Source organism: Parasteatoda tepidariorum, chromosome 12 (genome assembly GCF_982258835.1).
Source record: "Parasteatoda tepidariorum strain Cologne lab strain chromosome 12, Ptep-v5.0, whole genome shotgun sequence".
Classification (NCBI taxonomy): domain Eukaryota; kingdom Metazoa; phylum Arthropoda; class Arachnida; order Araneae; family Theridiidae; genus Parasteatoda; species Parasteatoda tepidariorum.
The window spans coordinates 21,507,957-21,532,063 of NC_141766.1; the positions used below are offsets into that span (position 1 = coordinate 21,507,957).

At 26.4% G+C, this 24,107-nt stretch overlaps 1 protein-coding gene across 2 annotated transcripts in view; it reads right to left on the reverse strand.

Annotated features, from left to right (window-relative positions):
* The window catches only part of LOC107440641 (uncharacterized), a 168,669-nt gene extending 154,028 nt beyond the window's left edge, over window positions 1–14,641 (reverse strand). For both annotated transcript variants that reach the window (XM_087155637.1, XM_087155636.1), the window contains exon 1: window positions 14,549–14,641. In XM_087155637.1, coding sequence (XP_087011763.1) covers window positions 14,549–14,562 — 14 coding nt within the window. In that variant the 5' untranslated portion in view covers window positions 14,563–14,641. The remainder of the gene's footprint in view (window positions 1–14,548) is intronic.
* Between the last annotated feature and the right edge of the window lie 9,466 nt (window positions 14,642–24,107).

Consider the following 24,107-nt stretch of genomic DNA (forward strand, 5'->3'; position numbering starts at 1 on the left):
TTCGCGGAATTTTACAATGTAACAAATGGTCATTTCATTTCACTGTTATAGTATAAACTTGGAGCATTCCATTTAAATACATTTTAGTCTAATTATTCTGCAATCACATCTTTTTTTTAAGTTTTATAAATTTTAAAAGTTTATTTATTTAATAAAAAATAATTGTTTAAAACAAATTCCTTATTTTAATAATAATTGAAGAATCTCAATAATTAACCGACTTTACAGTCATTCGTGTAGCTGGGCAATTTCGAATCAAATGTAACAAAAAATTGTTTTAATCAATATTACCTTTTTTAAAAGTTTTATTTCATTTCGAAAAATTAGGTAACATATGCATAGATAATACAGAAAAATTAGGTTTTCAACTTAAAAATTAATTTATTCTGAAGACCAGCTACCATTTAATAGGAATGTATATGTTCTTAACATAAGCAAATAATTATTTTTGCCGAATTTTAAAATCTTCCGAAATGCTTTGGTAATGATTTTGGTAAAATTGACAATAAAATATGGTTTTATAATATGTGATAAAATTTAGTGAAGGTGGTAAAATTTTTTAATTTTATCATGATACTTTAAAGCATGGCACAGAAACCATTTGTTCTCTTAAATTTACTTTTTAGTTTTGTATTTTACTAAATTTGTGATAACAAAAATTATAATTTTGAAAATCAGAATTTCTGATTGAGCGTTACCATATGTACGAAAAAATTATCAAATGAATGGTTTAAATGGCGTATATTTTGGTTTTATTAACCATAGTTATGATTTTTTTACCAGAAATATCATAATCATACAATACGATAATTTTAGGAGAATTTTTTTTCTCAGTGTCTTAAAATGAATTTTCTTCTTGTGTATGTTTAAAATTTGAATAAATCAATTATTTTATTTTATGAAACAAAAGTGGGGAAACATGCTTTTTTTCCTTTAAAACTCATATCACTACTCGCACTATTTATAATTCTCAATATGTTTAATTTTCTTTAATTTAAACAAGGAGCTTTTTGTTATATAGTCCTAAATCTATTAAAATTAGAAAATGTAAAATTGTTACTTACGGCCATTTTTCGTAATACATGCCAGTCGTAACCCTCATTTAGCAAATAAACTTGTGACACGACAATTAACGCTTAAAGAAGCGTTTAGGCAGAACTTGTAATTTTAAGTTATAAGTATCTAAACTAAGTTCTTAACTCTTCTAAACAAAATGGGTGAATCGAATTGCAATCTACCTATTTAAATCTCATTGCGAAAGACAATGTTTTATTTTTGTACCTTCTAACTAGGGGAAGTGTAAATTGAAGTAGACAGATTAAGTAAAGAATTGTATTACTCTTGAAGTAGTTATCTCTAAGGCTGAAGTGCAAATAAAAAAATGTTTATGAAGTTTTATTAAACGCTGTGCTTTTTTTACATAGTTTGGGGAATCATGACCTTTTAATGCAAATTATATATTTTTTTCTTTATATATTTTTTATATATTAAATATTTTTTCTGATTCTCTAATTACAAGTAAAAGTAAATTTTTTGATTTCTAAAACACAGGCTAATAGTTACTAAAAAATCTGTTCGTTCTGTATCTGTTCAATATAGATAGATTTATGAAACTAAATGTTATCAACAACTTTTATAACAGAAAAAATACTTAACACTTTGATACAGATGGGCCACCTGCTCCACTTTAATATATTTTTTCTGACCCTCAAATTACAAGCAAATATATATGTATATATTTTTAATTATAAAAAATAGTCTAATAGTTACCTAAAAAATCTGTTCGATTATCAGAATAATATTTGTACTAAAATGTAAAATAAAAAAGATTAGTTTTAATTTTTTTTCCCTTCACATTTAAGAGGTTTGACTTTTCATTAAATGTCTTTTTTAATTGCAGATTTTTTTTAACTATTTTTCACTGAGAATCTTTCGAAAAACACTTGTGGAGATTAGCTGCTTTTGTAGAACACCATAAAATAATTATTTAGCATTTTTTATCATTATAATGAGCATAGTTTTAAAAAAAATCTCTTATCAAATTTTTTATTAGTTAGCTGTATAAGCTATGTTTGTTACTAGATAATGAATGTCATCATCAAAATTTTATAAACATTCTAAGTCACACACAGTATTCTAAGTCACAACCTAATAAAAAACATAATTCAGAGATAGGAATAAAAAATATTCCCTACAAGATAATATAAATTTGCAAAATCAACTACCAAATAAAGTTTTTCACTGTCAACAGCGCCATCTGTTCTTGAGCTTTCTAACTAGTTTCAAAACTAACTGCAGATACTTTTATTTCCAAAGCAAAACACAGCAAATCGTACATTTATTACCTCCTTCAGTTTTTCATACATCAATTTCTCAAACTTTTGTTCTATTTTTGGACACCCGATATACATATACATTAATGTTTTGGCATTTCGAAACATTCATGTTTTCTTCTGATAACAATTCTCCTTGCAATGCTCTCCCCTTATCTCTCTCCTTAGTCAGTAAAGTTTAATTTACTTAGCATACTAAAACAAAATTTTAGTTATCACTAAATGTCATCATTCTGTTCACTATAATGAAAACTTGATTATCCCAAAATGCCCTAACTTTGGTCACTAAAATGAAAACCTGATTATTGATAAATGCCATTTTTTTATCACTAAAATGAAGAAGAGAAAGAAATGCTTGTACAAAGAGATCCCGGTAGAGCATTCTAGATGTTATCCCTTTGAAAAAAAATCTATTATTTAGCAAATATTCAGTAAATTATTAAAATCTGAACTATCACTTAATGATCACTCTGATCACTAAAGCATAAACTAAGTTATCACTAAAGGACATCACTCAGATAACCAAAAAAATGAAAATTTAACTACCCCCTAATACCATCACTAAACTCAATTATTACTAAACAACATCTCAAAAATGAAAGAAAAAAAGAAGCAAAATGATCCCAGTTAAACATTCTAGTTGTTAGCACTTTGGACAAAAATATCTGTTAATTAACGAAACTTAGTAAATTGTTAAAATCTTAATCATCACTAAATGATCACTAAACCGTAAATTTAATTACCACTAAATGCCATCACTCGGTTCACAAAAGTAAAACTTAATTATTACTAAATGTCATTACTCTGATCATTAAAATGAAGGGGGGAGGAGAAATGCTTGTAAAAAATCATCCTGGTTAAACGTTCTAGATGTTTAGCACTTTGAGAAAAAAAATCTATTATTTAGCGAAAATTCGGTAAATTATTAAAATAATTATCACTAAATGATCACTAAAACGCAAACTCATTATCCATAAATTCCATCACTCTGATCACTAAAATTAAATCTTAATTATTACTAAATGCCATAACTCTGATTAGTAAAGTGAAAGGAAAAAAGAAATGCTTGAACATAATGATCGCGGCTTGACATTCTATATGGAAAAAATATCTATTATTTAGCGAAAATTCAGTAAATTTTTGAAATCTTAATTATCACTAAATGACACTACTCGGATCACTAAAATAAAAACTTTATTATTATTAAATACCATCACTCTAATCACTAAAATGAGGCAAAATAAATATATACATGTAAAAAATAATCCCGGTTAAACATTCTAAACATTCTGTCACTTCGGAAAAAAATAACTATTATTTCGCAAAAATTCAGAAAATTATTAAAATCTTAATTATCACTAAATAATCACTAAACCGTGAAGTTAATTATCAACTAAATACCATCACTCTGATAAACAAAATGAAAACTTAATTATCCCCAAATACCGAGAAAATTCAGTAAATTATTAAAATATTAATTATCACTAAATGCCATCACTCCGATCACTAAAGCGTAAATTTAATTATCACTAAATTCCATCACTCTGATAACTAAAAACTTAATTATTACTAAATGCCATTACTCTGATCACTAAAATGAAAGGTAAAAAAGAAATGCTTGTACAAAATGATCTCGATTGAACATTATAGATGGAAAAAATATGTATTATTTAGAAAAGTTCAGAAATTATTTAAATTTACTTTTGTACTATTTACACTAAATAGCAAACACTAAATAAACAAAATGAAAACTTGATTATCACCAAATACCGAGAAAATTCAGTAAATTATTAAAATATTAATTATCACTAAATTCCATCACTCTGATCACTAAAAATTTAATTATTACTAAATGCCATTACTCTGATCACTAAAATGAAGGGAAAAAATAAATGCTTGTACAAAATGATCTCGATTAAACATTGTAGATGGAAAAAAAATATCTATTATTTAGCAAAGTTCAGAAATTATTTAAATTTACTTTTATACTATTTACACTAAATAACAATAAAAACCATTATTTCTCATTAACTAATAAATAGTTAACTATTAGAGAAAAAAAAACTCTTTCGGCGAGATAAATACATTCATTGGAAGTGAAGTTAACTTCCGCACACAAAGAGGTGAAAAACCGATCCATCATTTCCTGAACTAGTCGAATTGTGGTAGACGAAAAAGCAGTTTGTTTTCTTCATCTTAATTCATCATTTTGACTTCAAGCTATGCAGATGATCTCATATTCACTATTTTTGTCGATTGTTGCACTTTCTTTGGCTGGAGAAGATTTTTTTATTTCAATGGTAAGGTTTTAAAATAGAATGAATTATTTTTTTTATACTTTTACATTTTTAATCTCGTGACAGTAATCAATATTCGATAAACTGTTTACAAAAGCTACTGTATAACGTTTTATAACACTTTTTCCTCCTTTATGAAAAGTTTTTTTGCCGTGAAAAACACTAAAACAGCTTAAATTTTACAGTACTGTTTTGCATGCATGTTTCATCCATTCCAATGAACATATCAATCGACAAAGTATTTAAAGCCCCAATTCAAAGTTCTTCGCTCGTTTCGAAGTCCCCTTTCGAAGTTCGAAATTTCATTTAAGTGCATTCATGCTCTAATTTATATTCTATAGAATATTGGCATATAGAACTTGGTTGGGTATTGTCTATTTCAAACAGAAACAAGTAATTTTTCTGCTCTTTTCGATGAAAATATTTACACTGTAAAAAAATTGTGTAACGTAAAGCATTTTTTTCAATAACCCTGCTAGTTTACACTGGCTTCCATCAAAACCTGTAAAAAATTATTCATCTTTGAAAATTTCCTTGAATTCATTGATTAAGTGGTTTGAGAAAACCTATGTAGAATTCTAAGCGTAACAGAAGGAAAATCACACAGGTATTTTATCCTAAAAAATGTGTTAAATATATGTGAAGACAAAAAATTGTGCAATAGTATGCTACTTTAAGGTGCAATGTTTAATTTAATTGCATAAAATAATAAACGAGCCTCATAATTTAATTGCCAGGTAATTAAAAGCGTCCGTAACAGAGGGGACAAAAAATCCCACATTTTTAACTTGCACTGCTATTTACGCTGTATTCTGTGATTTGGAACATCAGAAACATTATTTGTAATTTTTCTTAATTATCACATTTCAAGGTAAAATAAATTATTATAAGACTTTTTAAATTGCTTACACACTTTTATTAACTTCAAAAAATGCAATGCAACAGAGGGGACATTTTGCAAATTTGACAAATAGTTACAGGGAAATATCATGCCATTTAATTAAATATTGCACCTTAAAGTAACATATTATTACACAATTTTTTGCTTTCACATATATTTAATACATTTTTTATGATAAAATACCTGTGTGATTTCCCCTCTGTTACGCTTGGAATTCTACTACTAGTTTCAGTTAGCATGGAATTCAACCTATATATTCATGATAAATATTTGAATGCCTTAAATTTTATTAATTTAATGCATTTTCGTACAATACTAACTAAACCATGGATAAAATAATTTCGTCTGTTAATTACTTTTCTAAATTCTGCTAAAGCGCTTAGCTTGTGAAGGCTCTTAGCTTCTTAAAACTGGGTGTATTTCTAGCCGAAAAATCAAAGATGTCATTCTCACGACCGGCTGATCCGGGTTTGATTCCCAACGAGAACATTACACATTTCATCCATTCCTTACATAAATGAGAAGTTTAATTCTTCTGCATGGTCAGTTGGTGAACTTGAACTGCAGGGACACTTCAAAGAAGATATAGATGTCAGCTACACCACGCAGTGCAGCACTGTCTGGCTCACTGGATAACAGTATATTAAAATCCATCTCTCGCACTAGGTGGAGCCACTTGATCGACTAACTAAGCCGCATTGCACGGACAGATGTTGTCTGAAGAAATACAACTCAGTCACAATTCATAGTTGATAATTTATTTTTGAAACGTTAATACAGTTAACTAAGAATTTTGAATTCTTAGAAAAGATACTAGCTAAATTCCAGACCTGCAAATGACTTTTAGTGGGAAGGTTTTCTGAATTCTTCAAAAAGTTTCCAGTTTTTATCCGGAATGCAACTGCTATAAATTTGGTACACTGATGGCCCCATTAGGATTAGGTTTATCAATATTGTTACTGCTTAATTTATCAATCCTGTTATTGCTGTTATTATAGTTAAGAAACCTATTTTTATTTACTTTATTATTCTATTGTTATATGGCTTTTCTCTCCCATTATTGCTTAAATAATCAATTATATTATTATTTAGTTTATTATTCTATTGTTATACGGCCTATCTCTCCTATTATTGCTTAAATAATCAATTCTATTATTATTTAGTTTATCAATCCTATTGTCATTCCATTCGATAAATAATCCTCCATTTATTTATTCACTGGTTTTTCTCATTTCATTTTTTTAACCAGCTTTGAATAGTCCACCCGATTCTGAGTCTACTACTGTGTTCAACTCCGTAGCCCTGTAATTTTGAATCCAAACCAGAAGACAAGGGAACTACTGGAACAAGTTTTGGAGAAATTCTCCTTCTTCGAGAAGGACTTTTTGATGGAACACTTTCGTTACATGGAGAGGAAAACTACGAAAACCTCCCACGGTCAGCCTGACGACAGGGGGACCCTAAACCCCGATCTGTCTACCACCAAGGATCCTTAAAACAAGTGGACGGTGATAGCCGGGAGCAGAATTCGTATAAACCAGCCATCCCCTGGATTCGAACCTGAGTCACCTGATTGGGGGCAAACGCTCTTTCCCCTAATCCACCGAGATTCAGTTTTTTTTTCCTTTCGAAAAGGTAAATTTTGCATTTTACACAATAATGAATATTTTATAAACAATATGCAAAATTCAAAATAGAACTTTGACTCCCGAGACCTTTTAGGTCATGGACGTTTGGTTGATTCTAAAAACATTTGGCGGGGATTACTGATTTTTCTTATTATGAAAACCCGAATTTTGAATTTTACATTATAATGAATATTTAAAAACATTGTTAATTTCAAAATGGAACTTTGTGTCGCGAATCTTTTGATGCCGATGACTGTATTTCGAAGCAAAACTTATTTGGAAAACTCGACTCAAAATACAATAATTTAAAAAATGTGGAAAAAAAGTTATGAAACTAAGCAATGGAATAAAATTAAAATTTTCTTTAATTATTACCCCTAATTACCTATGAAGTTTCATACTAACTCAATTTTAAATTTTTTTATTTTATTAAATAAAAAGTTTTATATTTTTATTAAAATTATTTTATTCATAACAAAAAATACTCATTTTAATTTCTCAGAAGTCAATATGTTAGCAATCAAGAAAAGTTTGTTTCAGTAAATTGCCCAAACCTTAAACGGTTTCATTTAAAAATATGTATTAATTAGCCTTGAAGGTTAAATAAAAAAATACATATCACTTCCGTCATTTCTGGAAAGTGATATCCTTTAAAACTAAATCCATCCGAAAAGTGAATTTATACCCTAGTCTATTTCAAATTAGTGTTTATTAATTAAATGTTTTCATGCTTACTTAGTGAATTAAAAGAAACTAAGTCATTATACTACACATTTTAGTAACATAGTAACACTTCATATCACTGTAATTCTTTTTTCTACGTCTAAATTAGATGTTTTTCTTCATACTTCAACGCTTTAAATTATATGAAAACTTAAAAACCAATGATTATTCACTTTAACATTTAACACTAAAATTTCTACATTGAATGCTAATTTATCCCTTTGTAATTAAAGTTAGAAAAGTTTTACTCTGTAGCAAAGAATTCGATTTTAAGACAACGAAGACATCTAGAACACTTTAAAGTTATTCTAGATAAGCTTACAATTCTCTTAAGCTTGTAACAAAATTCTTAAAGAAATAAAAACATTTCTCTTTTATATAGATTGTCTCATAAATATTGAAAGAAACTTTAAGATGAGGTAAGGTGAAGGCAGATCGTAAAGATAGAGAATTGAATAGTAAATCATGGCAGGTAGTGTCATAGTACGCCGCTAGGGTCACTTAATTATAATGAACTGTCTGTTTGTGAGCATTTGAATCAGTACTTTTATTTATCTAATTTATCTAGCTTAATTTTATGCTTTCTAGTAATTATTATCAAAATTGCATTTAATAGGTCTAAATGAAGTTGTTTTAATGTACTTTACTCATTTGGCGAACATATTGGCGAGCTTTTACAAGTTAATCACTAAATCAATAAACTACGATGGAACAACTTAATATGGGCCTATTTGAGGGCAATTTTTGACAATAATTATTAAAAAATACAAAATAAAAGTAATTTAGTTCATTAAAAATATCGGTTCAATTGACACGAATAAAAGGAAAACATCCCAAGCGGCGTACGATGACATTGCTGGTCATGGGTTGCTATGCAATTCTCCATGCTTTTGATGCTCCATGCTCTCCATCTTTTTGAACCTTAAAGTTTGTATCAGTATTTAGAGAACAACCTCTATTTCTTTTATTTTTATTAAACAAATGAGCGGATAGCTTAAGGGATTATTTCCTTATTTTTAAATTCTTTATTCGAACAAAGATGAGTAACAAAATTTAAAGTTTGCAATCCTTGAAGCTTACAGTAAACATTCTTACTTTACAAGACTGGGAAATGTAGATTCCATCTTACAAATGTTTAGTAAGAGTTATAATTAAATATGTTTCATGATGAAATAGACTTTAAACGTTTATTTAAGAGTTATAGAGTTATAATTAAAGAGTTTAATTAAGACTTTAAGAGTATAAGTAAATAAACTAATAGTAGAAATAATTACTATTAGTGAATAAACTATAAGTGAATTAGCTATTAGCATATAAACTTTAAGTAAATAAACTATAAGTAAAAGTAGCTTTAAGAGTTATAATTAAATATGCTTTATGATGCTTTAGGAGTTTTATGATGCTTTAGGAGTTTAGGATGCTAAGTTTAGGAGTTTTTAGAGTTATAATTAGAGATTACGGTTAAGACTTTAAGAGTATAGGTATATAAACTAATAGTAAAAATAATTAATATCAGTAAATAAACTATTGATAAATTAACTATAAGCAATTAACTGTACGTAAATAAACTAAGTATAAGTAAATAAACTACAAGTAAAAGTAACTTTAAGAGTTATAATTAAATATGTTTTATAATGAGTTATGCTTTAAAAGTTTATTTAAGAGTTATAGAGTTGTAATTAGAGAGTATAATTAAGACTTTAAGAGTATAAAAAAATTAACTAATAGTAAATAAAATAATTGTAAAAATAATTACTGTTAGTAAATAAGCTATAAGTGAAAGAATTATTAGCAAATAAACTATACGTAAATAAATTAAGTATAAGTAAATAAACTAAAAGTAACATAAAGAGTTAAAATTAAATATACCTTGTGAGAGTTATAATTAAAACACGCTTTATGATAAAACATTTAAAAACTTTTATTTTAAATATAGCATAAGCTGGAAGCTAATTAATAAATCCTTAGAGGAAATTCGTGTACTAGCTACGATGTTATTAAATTTTAGTATTTTTATTTATGTGTCAATGTAGCATTCGCAATACAATGTTTCGCAAAATTTCGCATTAGCAATTTTGCGTTTTAGTAACATTTTTATAACGATAACACATATTTTCACAAAAGTGAACAATAAAAGTTGCTACATTATAAAATCTTTCTCTAAAAATGCTTCTCAATAAATGCTCATTGCATTTAAAAACAAACTAAAAATTTGCACATTCATATTTAGCATTAGGTTGTTATTAAGACTATTTTACACTTGGTAAAGGTAGATTTAAAAAAAACTCTCTGAATTGCGGTGACATAAAAAGTCAGTCATTTTCATACGTTAAACATACTAAACTGGACTGACCATGATGCGTTGAAGGTTAAAATAGAAGTTTTAAAGCAATTTTAATAAATAGTATAGATGTAATAGGCGAAATAAGAAATTGAAGAATTGAATTTAACATAAAAATATAACAATGCTCTCCACCGGTACTTCCTAAAATGATAATTTTCTTTAATTTAAATAATTTTCTTCAGATTCAGAAAACGCCGTCAGATGGCGTGGTCAAACAACTTTCTAATTATGTATTTTTATTTTCCTATCATTCATAGATAGATTGGCACCTAATACTGCAGTTTTGAAATATTTTGTATTTCAACCCTTCACTGCGAAAAAAAAAACGTTATTCTGGCAATAAAAGCCAAAATATACGGTATTTAAATCATTCCTTTGATAATTTTTCCATTCATATAGTTGCAGTTTATCAGAAATTTTGGTTCTTAAAATTATAGTTCTTATTACCACACATTTGGTAAGAAACAAAAAACTGGAAAGTAAATTTAACCAAATATATGGCTTTAATCCCATGTTCTCAAATATCGCGATAAAATAACGAAATTTTACCACATTTACCACATTTTATGATACATTTTAAAGCCATATTTTACTTTTAATTTAACCAAAATCATTAGCAAAACGCTTCGGTAAAAATTACCGAGCTATTTATTGCTCCCATAAAGCTGGAAACGCGGTAAATTTTACCATTTTCTGTTAGTTTTGACCATACTTTTTTCTCAATCTTCCAACCAATATTTAAGTTCATTTTCAACGTTTTTCTATCATTTGTATTAGGAATGAACCATATTACTACAATGAGAAAAAAAGAATGGTCAAAACTACCAGAATATGGTAAAATTGACTGTGATATAAACTGTATTGGAACACCAAAAAGTTCAATAAATTTTACTGAAGCATTTTGGTAATGTCTTAGGTTTAAATCAACAATTAAATATGGTTTCATTTTATGCAATAAAGTTTGGCAAATGTGGTAAAGTTTGGTAATTTTATCATGATACTCTAAAGCATGGCATAGAAACCATTTTGGATAAATTTTCCTTTCAGTTCTGCATTTTTTTAATAAATGTGTGGTAATAAATACTATAATTTTGAAAACCAGAATTTCCAATAAGCCGTTACCATATAAACGGAAAATTTACCAAATGAGTGGTTTGAATACCGCATATTTTGATTTCATTAACCCAAATTATGATTTTTTTAATCAGAAATTTTATTGCTGGTAATTTTACCAGAATTTTTATGTCCGTGTATAGTTTTAAAACTTATACGCTTTAACCCTTAGAGCACACTGTTGTTTAATTAGAAATCATTCTCAAAAATAAATAATAAAACTTTCGGATTATTAGATACAAGACGCTAAAGGGCTGACGTTTTCGCGTTTCCTCTTTAACTGAAGATACATAGTGAAATTTGCTTTCAAAAATTGCCTAACATATAATTTATTGCAATGAAATATTATATTATCCCAAAAGCCTCACTTTCAGACTTTTTTTTCTTTTTAAAAAAAAAACTTTTTTAACAAAATAACTTTTGGAGTATAAAATTTTATAGAAAATATTTTGAAATTAATAGTAAAGAAATAGTTGAAACTTTGTTAAGAGATTTCAATACCGAATTTCTCATTACAATTTTAAAAGATTATTGAATTTTCAGCGAATTCTTTATGAGAAAAAAATATTCTCCTGCAAATAATCGTAATAAATTATAATGAAAATCTAAGTATTTATAATGCAACAATTTTTATTAAAATGGCTCAAATAGTTCTAGGAATAATTTTTACTTAAGTATAAATTATCATCAAGTTAAAAAGTAATTTATACCATTTTAAATATTATTAATCTAAAAAACATTTATAAGTTATCATTAAACTCAGTACTCAAAATTGTTTGGAATTGTTTTAGAAACTAATAATAAAATCAGTAAATCATTTTATATCCTAATATAATTTTGAAAATTATTGTTCATAACTATGATTTGAATTGACTATGACTATAGTTTTAAATCGAGTATGTATTTGTTTTTTACAGAACTCGAGTATAATTATTTCGCCAGACTCTCATGTTTTTTTTATTAAAAAAATAAATACTTTTGCGAAAAAATTTAAAATGTATAACTAGTATTCAACCCAGAGACGCGTTTTGTGGGTTTTAAAAAAGCAGAAAATGCAGATAAAATGAAAATGATAAGAAGAAGGAAAAAACTTAGCTTTTGACTGGATAATTTAGAAAATGGTTTTAAATTGAGTGTTTAATTCCATTTTCAAGGAAATCACCTATATATTTTAATATTATTTTTCAATCTTCTAAAATCTCTATTTTTCAATATATATATATATATATATATATATATATATATATATATATATATATATATATATATTAAAAAAAGACATAAATGCAGTAGAAATACATATATTACTTTAAGATGTTAATATAAACTAATTTTTAATCCAGAAAAGCGTTTTATGAGTTAAAAAATAGCACAAAAAAAGATAAATAACAAATGGTTAAGAAAGAGTAAAAAACACGGCAAACATAAATATTTTTTTTAAATATCCAACTAATTTTCAATCAAGAGATACGCTTTATGCGCTGAAGAAAAAAAATCAGAAAATGAGGAGGAAATATTACAAATGAAAAAGGAGAAAAAGCAAAGATTGCAACAATAATTTAGAACGTAGTTTTAAATCGAATATATAATACATTTAAGAAACCCGTTTACATATACTTCAAAATAATCTTTTTCATTTTCTCAAATTAATAAATTTTTTTACAAGGGCATAAATATTTTTGCAAAAATGCATATATAATTTTAAAATTAACTATTACACTAATTTTTAACCAAGAAACGCTTTTTATGTGCTGGAAAAGTAATTGAAAATTAAAGTTGAAATAAAGAAATGAGAAATAGATAAAAAGCAAGACTGTAATAATAATTTGGAAAGTAAATTTGAATCGAGTATTCAATACCTTAAAAAAAACACATATATACATATATATATGCTTCAAAGTAATTTTTCCATTTTTCCCAAATTAATACATTAATACTTTTTTTTAAAAAAGGCCTTAATAATTTTTTTAAAAATGCAAATCTTATTTTAAAATTTAATATTCAACTAATTTTCATCCCAGAGACGCGTTTTATGTGCTTGAAAAGAAATCACAAAATATAGAGGAAATATAAAAAATTCGAAAGAGGAAAGAAACAAGACTATAAAAATGAATAAGAAAATAGTTTTAAATCGAGTATTTAATACTTTTTCCAAAAAAATTCATATCTATATATGCATATATATTAATACTTTTTTTTAAAGAAACAAAAGCATAAATACTTTTTTAAAAATGCATATCTTATTTTAAAATTAAATATTCAACTAATTTTCATCCCAGAGACGTGTTTTATGTGCTTGAAAAGAAAACGCAAAATATAGAGGAAATATAAAATGAGAAAGAGGAAAAAAGCTAGACTATAACAGTGATATAGAAAATAGTTTTAAATCGAATATTTAATACTTTAGATAACCCGTTTATATACATTTCAAAATTATTCTTCCATTTTATCCAATTATTATTTCCATTTTATCAAAGATGAAAAAAAGAAATGAGAAATAGGAAAAAAAACTGTAATAATAATTTAGAAAATAGTTTTAAATCGAGTATTTAATACTTTTAAAAAAAACATATCTATACACACATATATATATGGTATATACACACACACACATATATATATATATATATATATATATATATATATATATATATATATATATATATATATATATATATATATATATATATATATATATATATATATATATATATATATATATATATATATATATATATATATATATATATATATATATATATATATATATATATATATATATTAATACTTTTTTTAAGGAAATAAAAGCATAAATACTATTTTAACAATGTATATCTTATTTTAAAATTAAATATTCAACTAATTTTCATCCCAGATACGCGTTTTATGTGCTTGAAAAGAAGACACAAAATATAGAGGAAATATAAGATGAGAAAGAGGAAAAAAGCTAGACTATAACAGTGATACAGAAAATAGTTTTAAATCAAATATTTAATACTTTAGGAAACCCGTTTATATACATTTCGAAATTATTTTTCCATTTTATCAAATTATTATTTTTATTAAAAATACAAATACTTAAATAAAAATGCATAAATTTCTTTCAAATATCCGTCTAATTTTCGACCCAGAAAAACGTATAATGTGCTGAAAATTATCATAAAATGAAGATGAATAATAAAAGATGAGAAAGAGGAAAAAAGACTTACCTCTGTGGTGGCATTGGGGAGTCAGGAGAAATTCCACCCGATTGGAGAAGATACTGACTGCTGACCAACTTTAGACCACTTCTCAAACATTAAACGCCACTAGCGCCCTCGTGCGTTTCGCGCAATTAACAAACTTCGCCGACCGGTGAAATTTCAAGTGTTGTATATACCGCGCTGACATCAGATATTGTTGGGATATAATCATCATCACTTTTTCATTCTTTCTCTCTTTACGCGAGAAATTTTTTTTTTCACGGTTTAATGTAAAAAAGAGCTAGTAAGGCTATTTTTTGCGAAGCGATTTAAATTAGGCTTTTATGTGCCGCTAGCGATTGCGGATGCATTTCAATGTCTTTCTTTAATTTATTGTTAATAAGAAACTAGTGTTTTAAATTGTATATGGTTTATATGTTTATAAAAGCTCTACATTAAACCAATATTTATTTATAGGTGTTAAAATAGAATAAAATTCATTAAATGAAATTTCAATATATTTTTCATAGTTTAAATGTTAAGAAAAATTTAAGCTTCGTAAATACAGATATATTTTTATCTATTTTATTTCATTGATATTAAGTTCAAAATCATCTACTTAGAATTATCTATTTATAATAAATAAGTAATATCATATTATGTATTAATAAATTATTAATTTAGTGTCTAAAATCGCATCGTTTATAGTTTTCATAAGTTAAATTCATTAAATGAAGTTCCAATATATTTCTTATAGTTTTAATGCTAAGAAAAACTTACAATTCGCAAATACAGATACATATTTTTTTTTATTGGTATTAAGTTTAAAATTATCTGCTTAGAATTATCTATTTATAATAACTAAATAATATGATATTATGTATTAATAAATTATTAATTTAGTGTCTAAAATCATATCGTTTATAATATTCATAAGTTTTCATAATATAAGTTTTAGGTTTATTGAAGCATTGTATTAAAGAAATATTCATTAAAATATGTTAAATTATAATGAAATAAACCTACTGAAATTTCACTATTCTTCATTAAAAAATGAGCATAAATTCAATTTCGACAACGCCAAAATTAATTTTACGCTAGTCACATCTGCTCATCTCGATACCCTGGAATCTTGTTTTATTCATATGAATACTGATTCCCTTGTTGACGACATTAGTTACTCACCGACTCTCCATAGAACTAGAAAATGCATTTTACTTGCCCTCTCGGTAACTGTGGTATTTCTAGTTCTATTTTTTTCCTCTTTATTTATTTATATTTGAATATTTATTTATTTTTTTATCGATTGGTTTCTGCGAATTTTCTAGTTCGCGTTTATTTTTTAGCAACTTCGCACTTTATAGTTCAAATCACTTACGTTTCTTTTCTTTCACATCTGTCAAGTCTTAAAAATGGACGTCTATATTTAAGCTCTTGAAATATGTCGGTATTTATTTCAATCTGCCCATTTTTGAAGCCAATGATGTTTTTTAATCAAGTAATTAATCATGTCATTGTGAAATATGTTACAAATATTTATAATTTTTCATAACAAGCAGACATGAAATCAATTTTCTTGATGCAGGAAGGACTTCGAGGCCCTCATTCAAGGTTTTCGGTTGCGCTGTTACCCCCGAAAATTACTTTGAGCTTATCATCGTAAGGCGATAATACACTAAGAAAAAAAAAGTATGGTCAAAACTACCAGTATATGGTAAAATTTATTGTGAAATTTATCTCCCTATAGAAGCACCAAAAGTCTCAGGAAGTTTTACCGAAGTGCTTTGATAGGGATTTTGGTGAAATTAAAAATAAAATGCGTTTTTATAATCTGTGTTAAAATTTAGTATGTGTTGTAAAATTTGGTAATTGTATCAAGATATCTTAGAGCATGGCATAAAAATCATTTAATCGGTTGAATATACTTTTCAGTTTTGTATTTTTTCCCTAAATGTGTGGTAAAAAGAACTATAATTTTGAAAACCAGAATTTCCAGTAAACCGTCACCATATGGACAAAAAATTACTAAATTAATAGTTTAAATATCCTATATTTTGATTTTTATTGCAAGAACTTTTTTTTCCTAATTAAAAATATTATTACCATACAGTTTTCTAATTTTACCAAAAACTTCTTCTCCGTCTAGGAACACCTATTGTAACAGCTTAAATTTATTTTCTAAAGTTTGATAAAATGGGCATGCTTTGGTATTTGTGAAAGAGGGCGATATAAGAAACATTTATTATAACAACTTAAGTTTTTCTTCCGACATTTTATAAAATGAACACGCTTTAATATTCAAAAAACATTGTAATATTTCGAAAATGTATTTATACCAACTAAAATTTCTATGAAAAATAATAAAAGTCAACAGTTCAATTGATATCTGCAAAACTTCACTTTCATTTAAAATCTCGGGCCGGGATAGCCTAGTCAGTACGGCATTGCGATCCTGCCCAAGAAGTCGTGAGTTCGATTCCCGCCGGATGAAAACTCCCCATGAACAATGGTGACTGGTGCACCTTAAATCTGTCGAGTCACAAAGTCCTCCATGTTCCCATGAGCAATCATGCTTCTAGGGTTACTGAATTGGAGATTGATCGTTCTCTGGTTCAGATCAAAATTACGATCTATTTGTGCATGAATGTATGTATGAATAGGTCCGCACTTCAAAACGGGTGGTGACGTGTGTGTGGATAAAGTCGTATTTCTGGCCATGGATGGTGTCACTGAAAAACAAGAAGAGCGCACTCTTCCATAAATTCACTTAGTTTCACCAAGCGGGCTTGCTGGTATTGGCTAGTGGTATTAGAAACAACAACAAAAATGTTATTATTATTAATTATTAAACAAATGCCAGACTTTGACTACTAGGTCATTAGGCTTATAGCTCTCCAGTACTTCTTAACAATACAGTCAAAGTCAGCAAAAAAATATTACCACTTCAATAAATACTAAAAGATTTTAGTATGATATCACTTTTCCTCTATCTTACAATTAAATGTGATTTAAAATACGCCAGTCTTTAAATTGCATTATCCATGAACAGGTAAAAATGTTATATTCAAAATTATTTATTTTAAAATAATTTAAAATTGAGACAAATTCCACGATATTTCTAAAACCAAGCAGTAAGGGCTTCATTCCATCGTCTTAATTATTTTTAAAAGAACCTAAATATTGTTATAAAAAAGTAAAAGCATGTTTAAAAAAAATTTCTTATGAACTAGACCATAAACATAAATTTTTCGGTTGTTTTCTCACTGACAGCAGGAGCAGAAAATATTCTTTTTCTTTTTTAGTTTCCTAGAAAACTATTTTGAAGGACTGGAGCATTTTGCTTACTGCATGCAGTAATTCATTTGCTGGTTGTGTTTTCATGCTTTGATTTTTAAACCCACGCATTGGTAATAAATGTAAACCTTTCTTTTAATTGCTTTGGAATAATTACTAATGCTTATTTTTCGGACAAAAAAATATAATTATTGGTTTACTCGAGAAATAACTCAATCAAATATTTCTATGTTAGATTATTTAATTTATTGAATATTAAGTTACCTATACGTTAATGATTATAGTTAACATGATTCAAATCATTCATAGAACTGCTTCTCGTTTTTATCTTCATTTGTATGATAAATTACGCAAATTTCTAAGAACTTCGTTTTGATTCCATTATAATGATTTATCACTATAAAAATCCAAGTAAAAAAGTATTTCGAATTGTGATATGATGAAATCAGCCTTGAAACTATAAATAATGACTCCAAAATTGTTTGCGGGAAGATATCAGTATATGCGGTATTCTTTCAAGTATATAATTCTAAAAAGTATGTGGTAATATTAGTTTTTTCTGGTTTTTCTAATTTTGAACAATAATACAAACCTTAAACTAAATAAGTAGTTTGAAGAAATAAAACAATGCAATGCATTAATCAAATGAAATATCCTTTTTTACGTTAAAACTGAGTTTAAGTTTCAAATTCAAATCTACCTGCAATTCACTTTTTTTCGTTACTAATTTCTTAAATTGTTGGAAAGTATTGAGTTCTTTAATATCGTTAAATTTTCTAAACCGAAACAACTTCTTTCCTTTTTTAAAATATATAATTTTTTTTTAATTTGGATTTTTAAAACTTTTTTTAATACTTTCTGAAACAAAATAAGTAATTGATTTTTTTTTAATTATGTTATGACTTTTTAAAATAATAGCAATGTTTTTCAGAAAAATACCACTCAAACTTATATAATAAAGTAGATAATTTTTTTGATAATCTAGTTAGTACTCTGAGAAAAAAAATATAGTCAAAACTACCAGAATATAGTAAAATTTATTAATAAGTTTTTTAGTTTCCATTTCCCTACAACTTTCCAACTAATATATTCAAAATTTTAAATATTTTTTATAAATATGAAGAACTTCACGATGCAAATATTCTTACTCTTTAAAATCCTAATTCTTTCAATCACAATTACATTAAACAATAAAAAATAATTATTAAAAGTTGAAATTTGGTTTGAAATTCTCTTTTCATTTAAAAAAAATCATGGTGCGAAAGTTACATAATTCGCAAAAGCAATTCCATCAAACAAAAGTGCAAAGCGTAACTAATTGTAAAAGATCCAAAATATTTTAACTACTTACATTAACTAAATTAAGGTTCATATCTTACCTAAATTAAGTTTTTTATGAACAAGATTTATAAATGGATACGAAAACTGTTTCATTAGCAAAATTAGTTTCAGAAACATAACAAAAAAATTTCATAATCGAACTAGCTGCTAAAGATCTAATCATTCGAATATGTTAACTACTTGAACACGTTAATTAAATTCAGGTTCGTCTCGCCTATATTTTGAGAATTATAGGGAGAAAAAAAATCTGGTAAAATTAACGTACTTTCAATGTAATGACGTATCTGATTAAAAAAAATCATAATTTTGGTGATAAAACCAAAATTTACAGTATTTCTACAATTCATTTGGCAATTTTTTTAGTTAGAATGTCGTTTTTTAGTTAGTATGTCAGTTAGTTAGTACGGAAAATTTGGTTTTCAAAATTATAGTTCTTATTATCATACATTTAGTAAAAATACAAATCTGAAAAGTAAATTGAACAGAATAAAGGGTTCTTGTGCCATGCTCTAAGGTATCATGATGAAATTATCAAATTTCACCCCTTTTAATATCAAACAGCATCATATTTTATTGTTTATTTTACCAAAAATAATTTCCAAAGCACTTCGGTAAAAGTTACTGTCCTTTTTGTTGTTCAAATGGAGTGAGAAACAAATTAAATTTTACCATATTCTGATGGTTTTAACCATATTTTTTTCTGACTGTTGAGTACTTAACAAATTTAAAGTTTTGTACCTGATTACTGATTTAATTAATTATAAGATTAAGTGTGCTTTCGTTAAATCATTAAGATTAAACTTAATGCAAGAAAATATAATCCCCAAAACATAAGTTATGCAGTTGTCTTTTTGTGCATTGTGAAGTAACTACGTTGGCTTAAAAATAATGCATTCAATTTTACTCCTTTAATTTAGCGCAAACATCTTACAAGCAACAACAGTAAGCAAAAACGAAATTAACAAATCATTTGTTCTTCTTAATTCTGTCTTCAACTAAACAGACATAAATGAATAGTCAATTCAATATTATTTAAATCGATAATGAAGGCCTAAATTTAAATTTAAATTGCCTCTTAGCTGTCATTTCACTTCAACCGAAACAAAATACTTTAAATATTTCTATTTGAAAACAAAACCATTTATGCTAATCTATTTTAAAGCACTGACATTTCTGACAGTATTAGAAGGTTAAAAAAAAATTCTCATTAAGTTGAAAAGTTTTAACGATTCATTTTAAGATTTTACACTCCAAGATTGTGAAAAGCTAATATTCTATTGCTGATTTAATATTATCTATCATATCACATTTTCCTTGAACAATGTTAAAATTTTCATTCTAAAATTACGGTAAAATAACCGACAGTAGTCTGACCATCCAAATAGAAGTGAAGTTTACGGTAAAAAACATCTTTTACCTTTACACATTTGAAACCGTTTAGAATTAGTTTGGTTAAAAAGTTATGATTACATAACTAAACTTTTTTAAACCATTTACTACCAGTATGGTTTCAAAACCATAAAAAAATTTACTGGGCAATAGAACTATATATTTATTGTAAAAGATGGCATATGATAGAACTTTTGCGTTAAGCAGCTTTATGCTGCTGCTATCTATGCGTGAATGACAGTACCGTACTACAATAATCCATTGTCACAAATTCGGAAGTGCAGGACACTGAAAACTCATCATGTGTTAAAGGGAATGGAGGAAATATCGTTGTGTCAACGCTAGGAGTCAAACTCCCGTTCTGTCGTCATGAGATTGACAGATTAGCCCTCCAGAATATAATATGTTCCCAGCTGCAAGAAATTAAATGACTTAATTAGGTGGACCTAGTTATTTAATTCAGGTTATTTAACTGTATTAGATAAAAGCAGTTAATAAATGGATTTTTTTCTCAGATAACAGTTTAAATACTAACTTATTTATGGTTATTTAACTCTTTTGTTTTAGTAAGGGAAATTAAATAGTTATTTAACCCTTTTTCCAAAAAATTTCTACCGGAAAAAAATCAAGGAAACAATTTAATTAAAATTTTTTGAAGATTTTATTGTATTTCTTAAAATTTGCGTAAAATAAAAATAAGACAGTATCCATTGTTTGCTTAACTCTAACAAAAAAACTCAATTTTGGTTATTTCGATAATTTAAATGCATGATGAAAAAGGATTAAATATTCATGAACTTCAAAATGTTCAGCTTTAATAATTTTATCTTGAATATTTTATTTTATACATAGACTCTAGAGATCAACTTTTTTGTTGATACCAACTATATGCACCCAATATCTAAGTTTGTTTTTAGAAATATTGAAATTTTAATGGTGAATTTATTACATACGATTATTTTACCTCACACAACAGAAAATTTTCCCTTTTAAATAATGCAAATATTTTATAATAGTGGGCACAAATGAAGTCTGAACGATTTCAACACTTATAATTTTAATTGCAAATAAAAAAAAAGCTTTTCAAATAAGTTAAATCTTTAATAGAATTTAAATAAATTGAAACATTTATTTTTTTATCCAACAAAATATATTTTTTAAAAGTATTTTAATTCACATTTGTTCTAAACCAAATTTGTGACTAATTAATTAAAATATCAATTTTTTTCAAAAAATTTGCAGAGCAAGGTATTTGTTTTATATTCGGTGTAATAAAAAATATATTCTCACTAGTATCTCCTTAACTTTCAGTATTGTTTTTCGAAACTTGGGACATTAAATATTTTGTATGTGTACACTGTTAGAATTTTCATTCTGAAATTATGGTAAAATAACAGGCATGAGTCTGTACGTACATTAAACATAAAGTTTATGGTTATGAACGTTTCTTTACCTTTAAACCGGTTATAAAACAGGTCACAACTGGCACGGTTAAAAAACCGCGAATGTTAAACTAAACGGTTTTTAACCATTTACAACTAGCATAGGTTCTAAACCATAAATGTGAAATTTAAACGGGCATTGGAGCTCTGTGGATGCTGCATCATTTATGCGTGAATCATAGTTTCGTATTCTAATAGTCCAGGGTCACTAACTAATGACTCCAAGACACTGGAAATTCTATATGTATTGAAAAAATGAGAGAAATAGTGTGGTACCAATGATGAGATTCAAATCCCTGTTCAACCGGTCATGAGATTGACCGATTAACCCTCTCAATTACAGTATGTACCCCGTAGCACGGTATAAAATGGCTTCCTAAGGTAGGCCTAGTTGGCGTGGATAGAATTCTGATTATTAAACCGCAATAGGTAAAAACAATCAATAAACATTTTTTCTCACACTTAACAGTTTGAATATCACCTTTTTTATGGTTATTTGACTTTTTCGCTTAAATATAGTAAAAAAAATAATTAAATAAATTGCTATTTAATCTTTTTTACCGAAACATTTTTAACAGTGTATATCTTACATCCAAAAACTAGACTACCAGAATGAAAATTAAAAAAAAAGATCATTAAAGAACCACTGCCTCCCTTAATCATATTTTCTGAAAGAATTATCTTCCATGTACACCAAATAAGAACTATACTAAAGTTAACTCATTTTTATTAAATCTTTCTCAAACCAGACATCCCTTTTTTAGCTATGGTGAATGTTCTGTCACTATTTCTATGAATCGTGACAATCAACGAAACTCAAGTGTAAGTTTCACAGCTCTAAGTACCGAGTATATAAATAGTCATTTTCCGCAATTTTCCTTGAATCAGTAATTCTTAAATATTTTGTCAGATTTCTGCGTAGGATCTTTATTTTTATTTAGCTATTTCAACCCATTTTTTTTAGTGAAACAAATGTTTTTGAGAAAGGAAATCCTTTTCCTGGCATGTGAAAACAAGCACTGAAAAACACATTTTAATAATTAGCCGAGATGAATCCGAGAAGCCCAAACGTGCTTGGTCATAAATAATGAGGAGTACCTGTCTACATATAGAAAATTCACTACTTTGGATAGTATTACAAAAAAATCCGAAGGGCACGTAAGGTTAGCTTACAAAATTAATTAGAAACATATGAATTTAATTAAAATATGATACATAAATATATTTATAATTAGCTTTGCACCATTTTGATAAAAATACGTTTTGTGTTTTAAAAAGAAAGATTTCGAGTGGTTGGAAACTTTTAATTATTCGTATACAATTTATATGTTAACTATAGTATGAGTCGCACAGTTAAAAGTCTGTTTCAGAAAAATAAATTAATAGAAAATACAGAGTTATCTAAATTTATGTTTAAAGTTATTTTTATTTTAACTGTTTTAAGTTTTTTTAATTAACTATTTGTTATAAATATTTAATTAAACTCAAATAGCTTTATAATAAAATAAACTTTATATGCTGAAAATGAAAGTATGATTAAAACTATCAGAATATTGTAAAACTTACAGTGTTTATGACTTATGATATTTTATCGAAGCACTTTAAGTAATAATTTTGGTAAAAATAATAATGAAATGTGACTTTATAATATAGAAACATATGAACTTAATTAAAACATGATACATAACTGTATTTATTATTAGCTTTGCACCATTTTGATAAAAATACATTTTGTGTTTTAAGAAAAAAAAATTCGCGCTGTTGAAGACTCTTAATTATTCACATGTAATTTATATGTTAACTATAGTTATGAATCGCACAGTTAAAAGTCTGTTTCAGAAAAATAAATTAATGGAAAATATAGAAATATCTAAATTAATGTTTAAAGTTATTTTTATTTTAACTGTTTCAAGTTTTTTTAATTAACTATTTATTATAAATATTCAATTAAACTCAAATAATATTATAATAAAATAAACTTTATATACTGAAAATGAAAGTATGATTAAAACTATCAGAATATTGTAAAACTTACAGTGTTTATGTCTTATGATATTTTATTGAAGCACTTTAGTAATAATTTTGGTAAAAATAATAATGATATATGCCTTTAAAATATG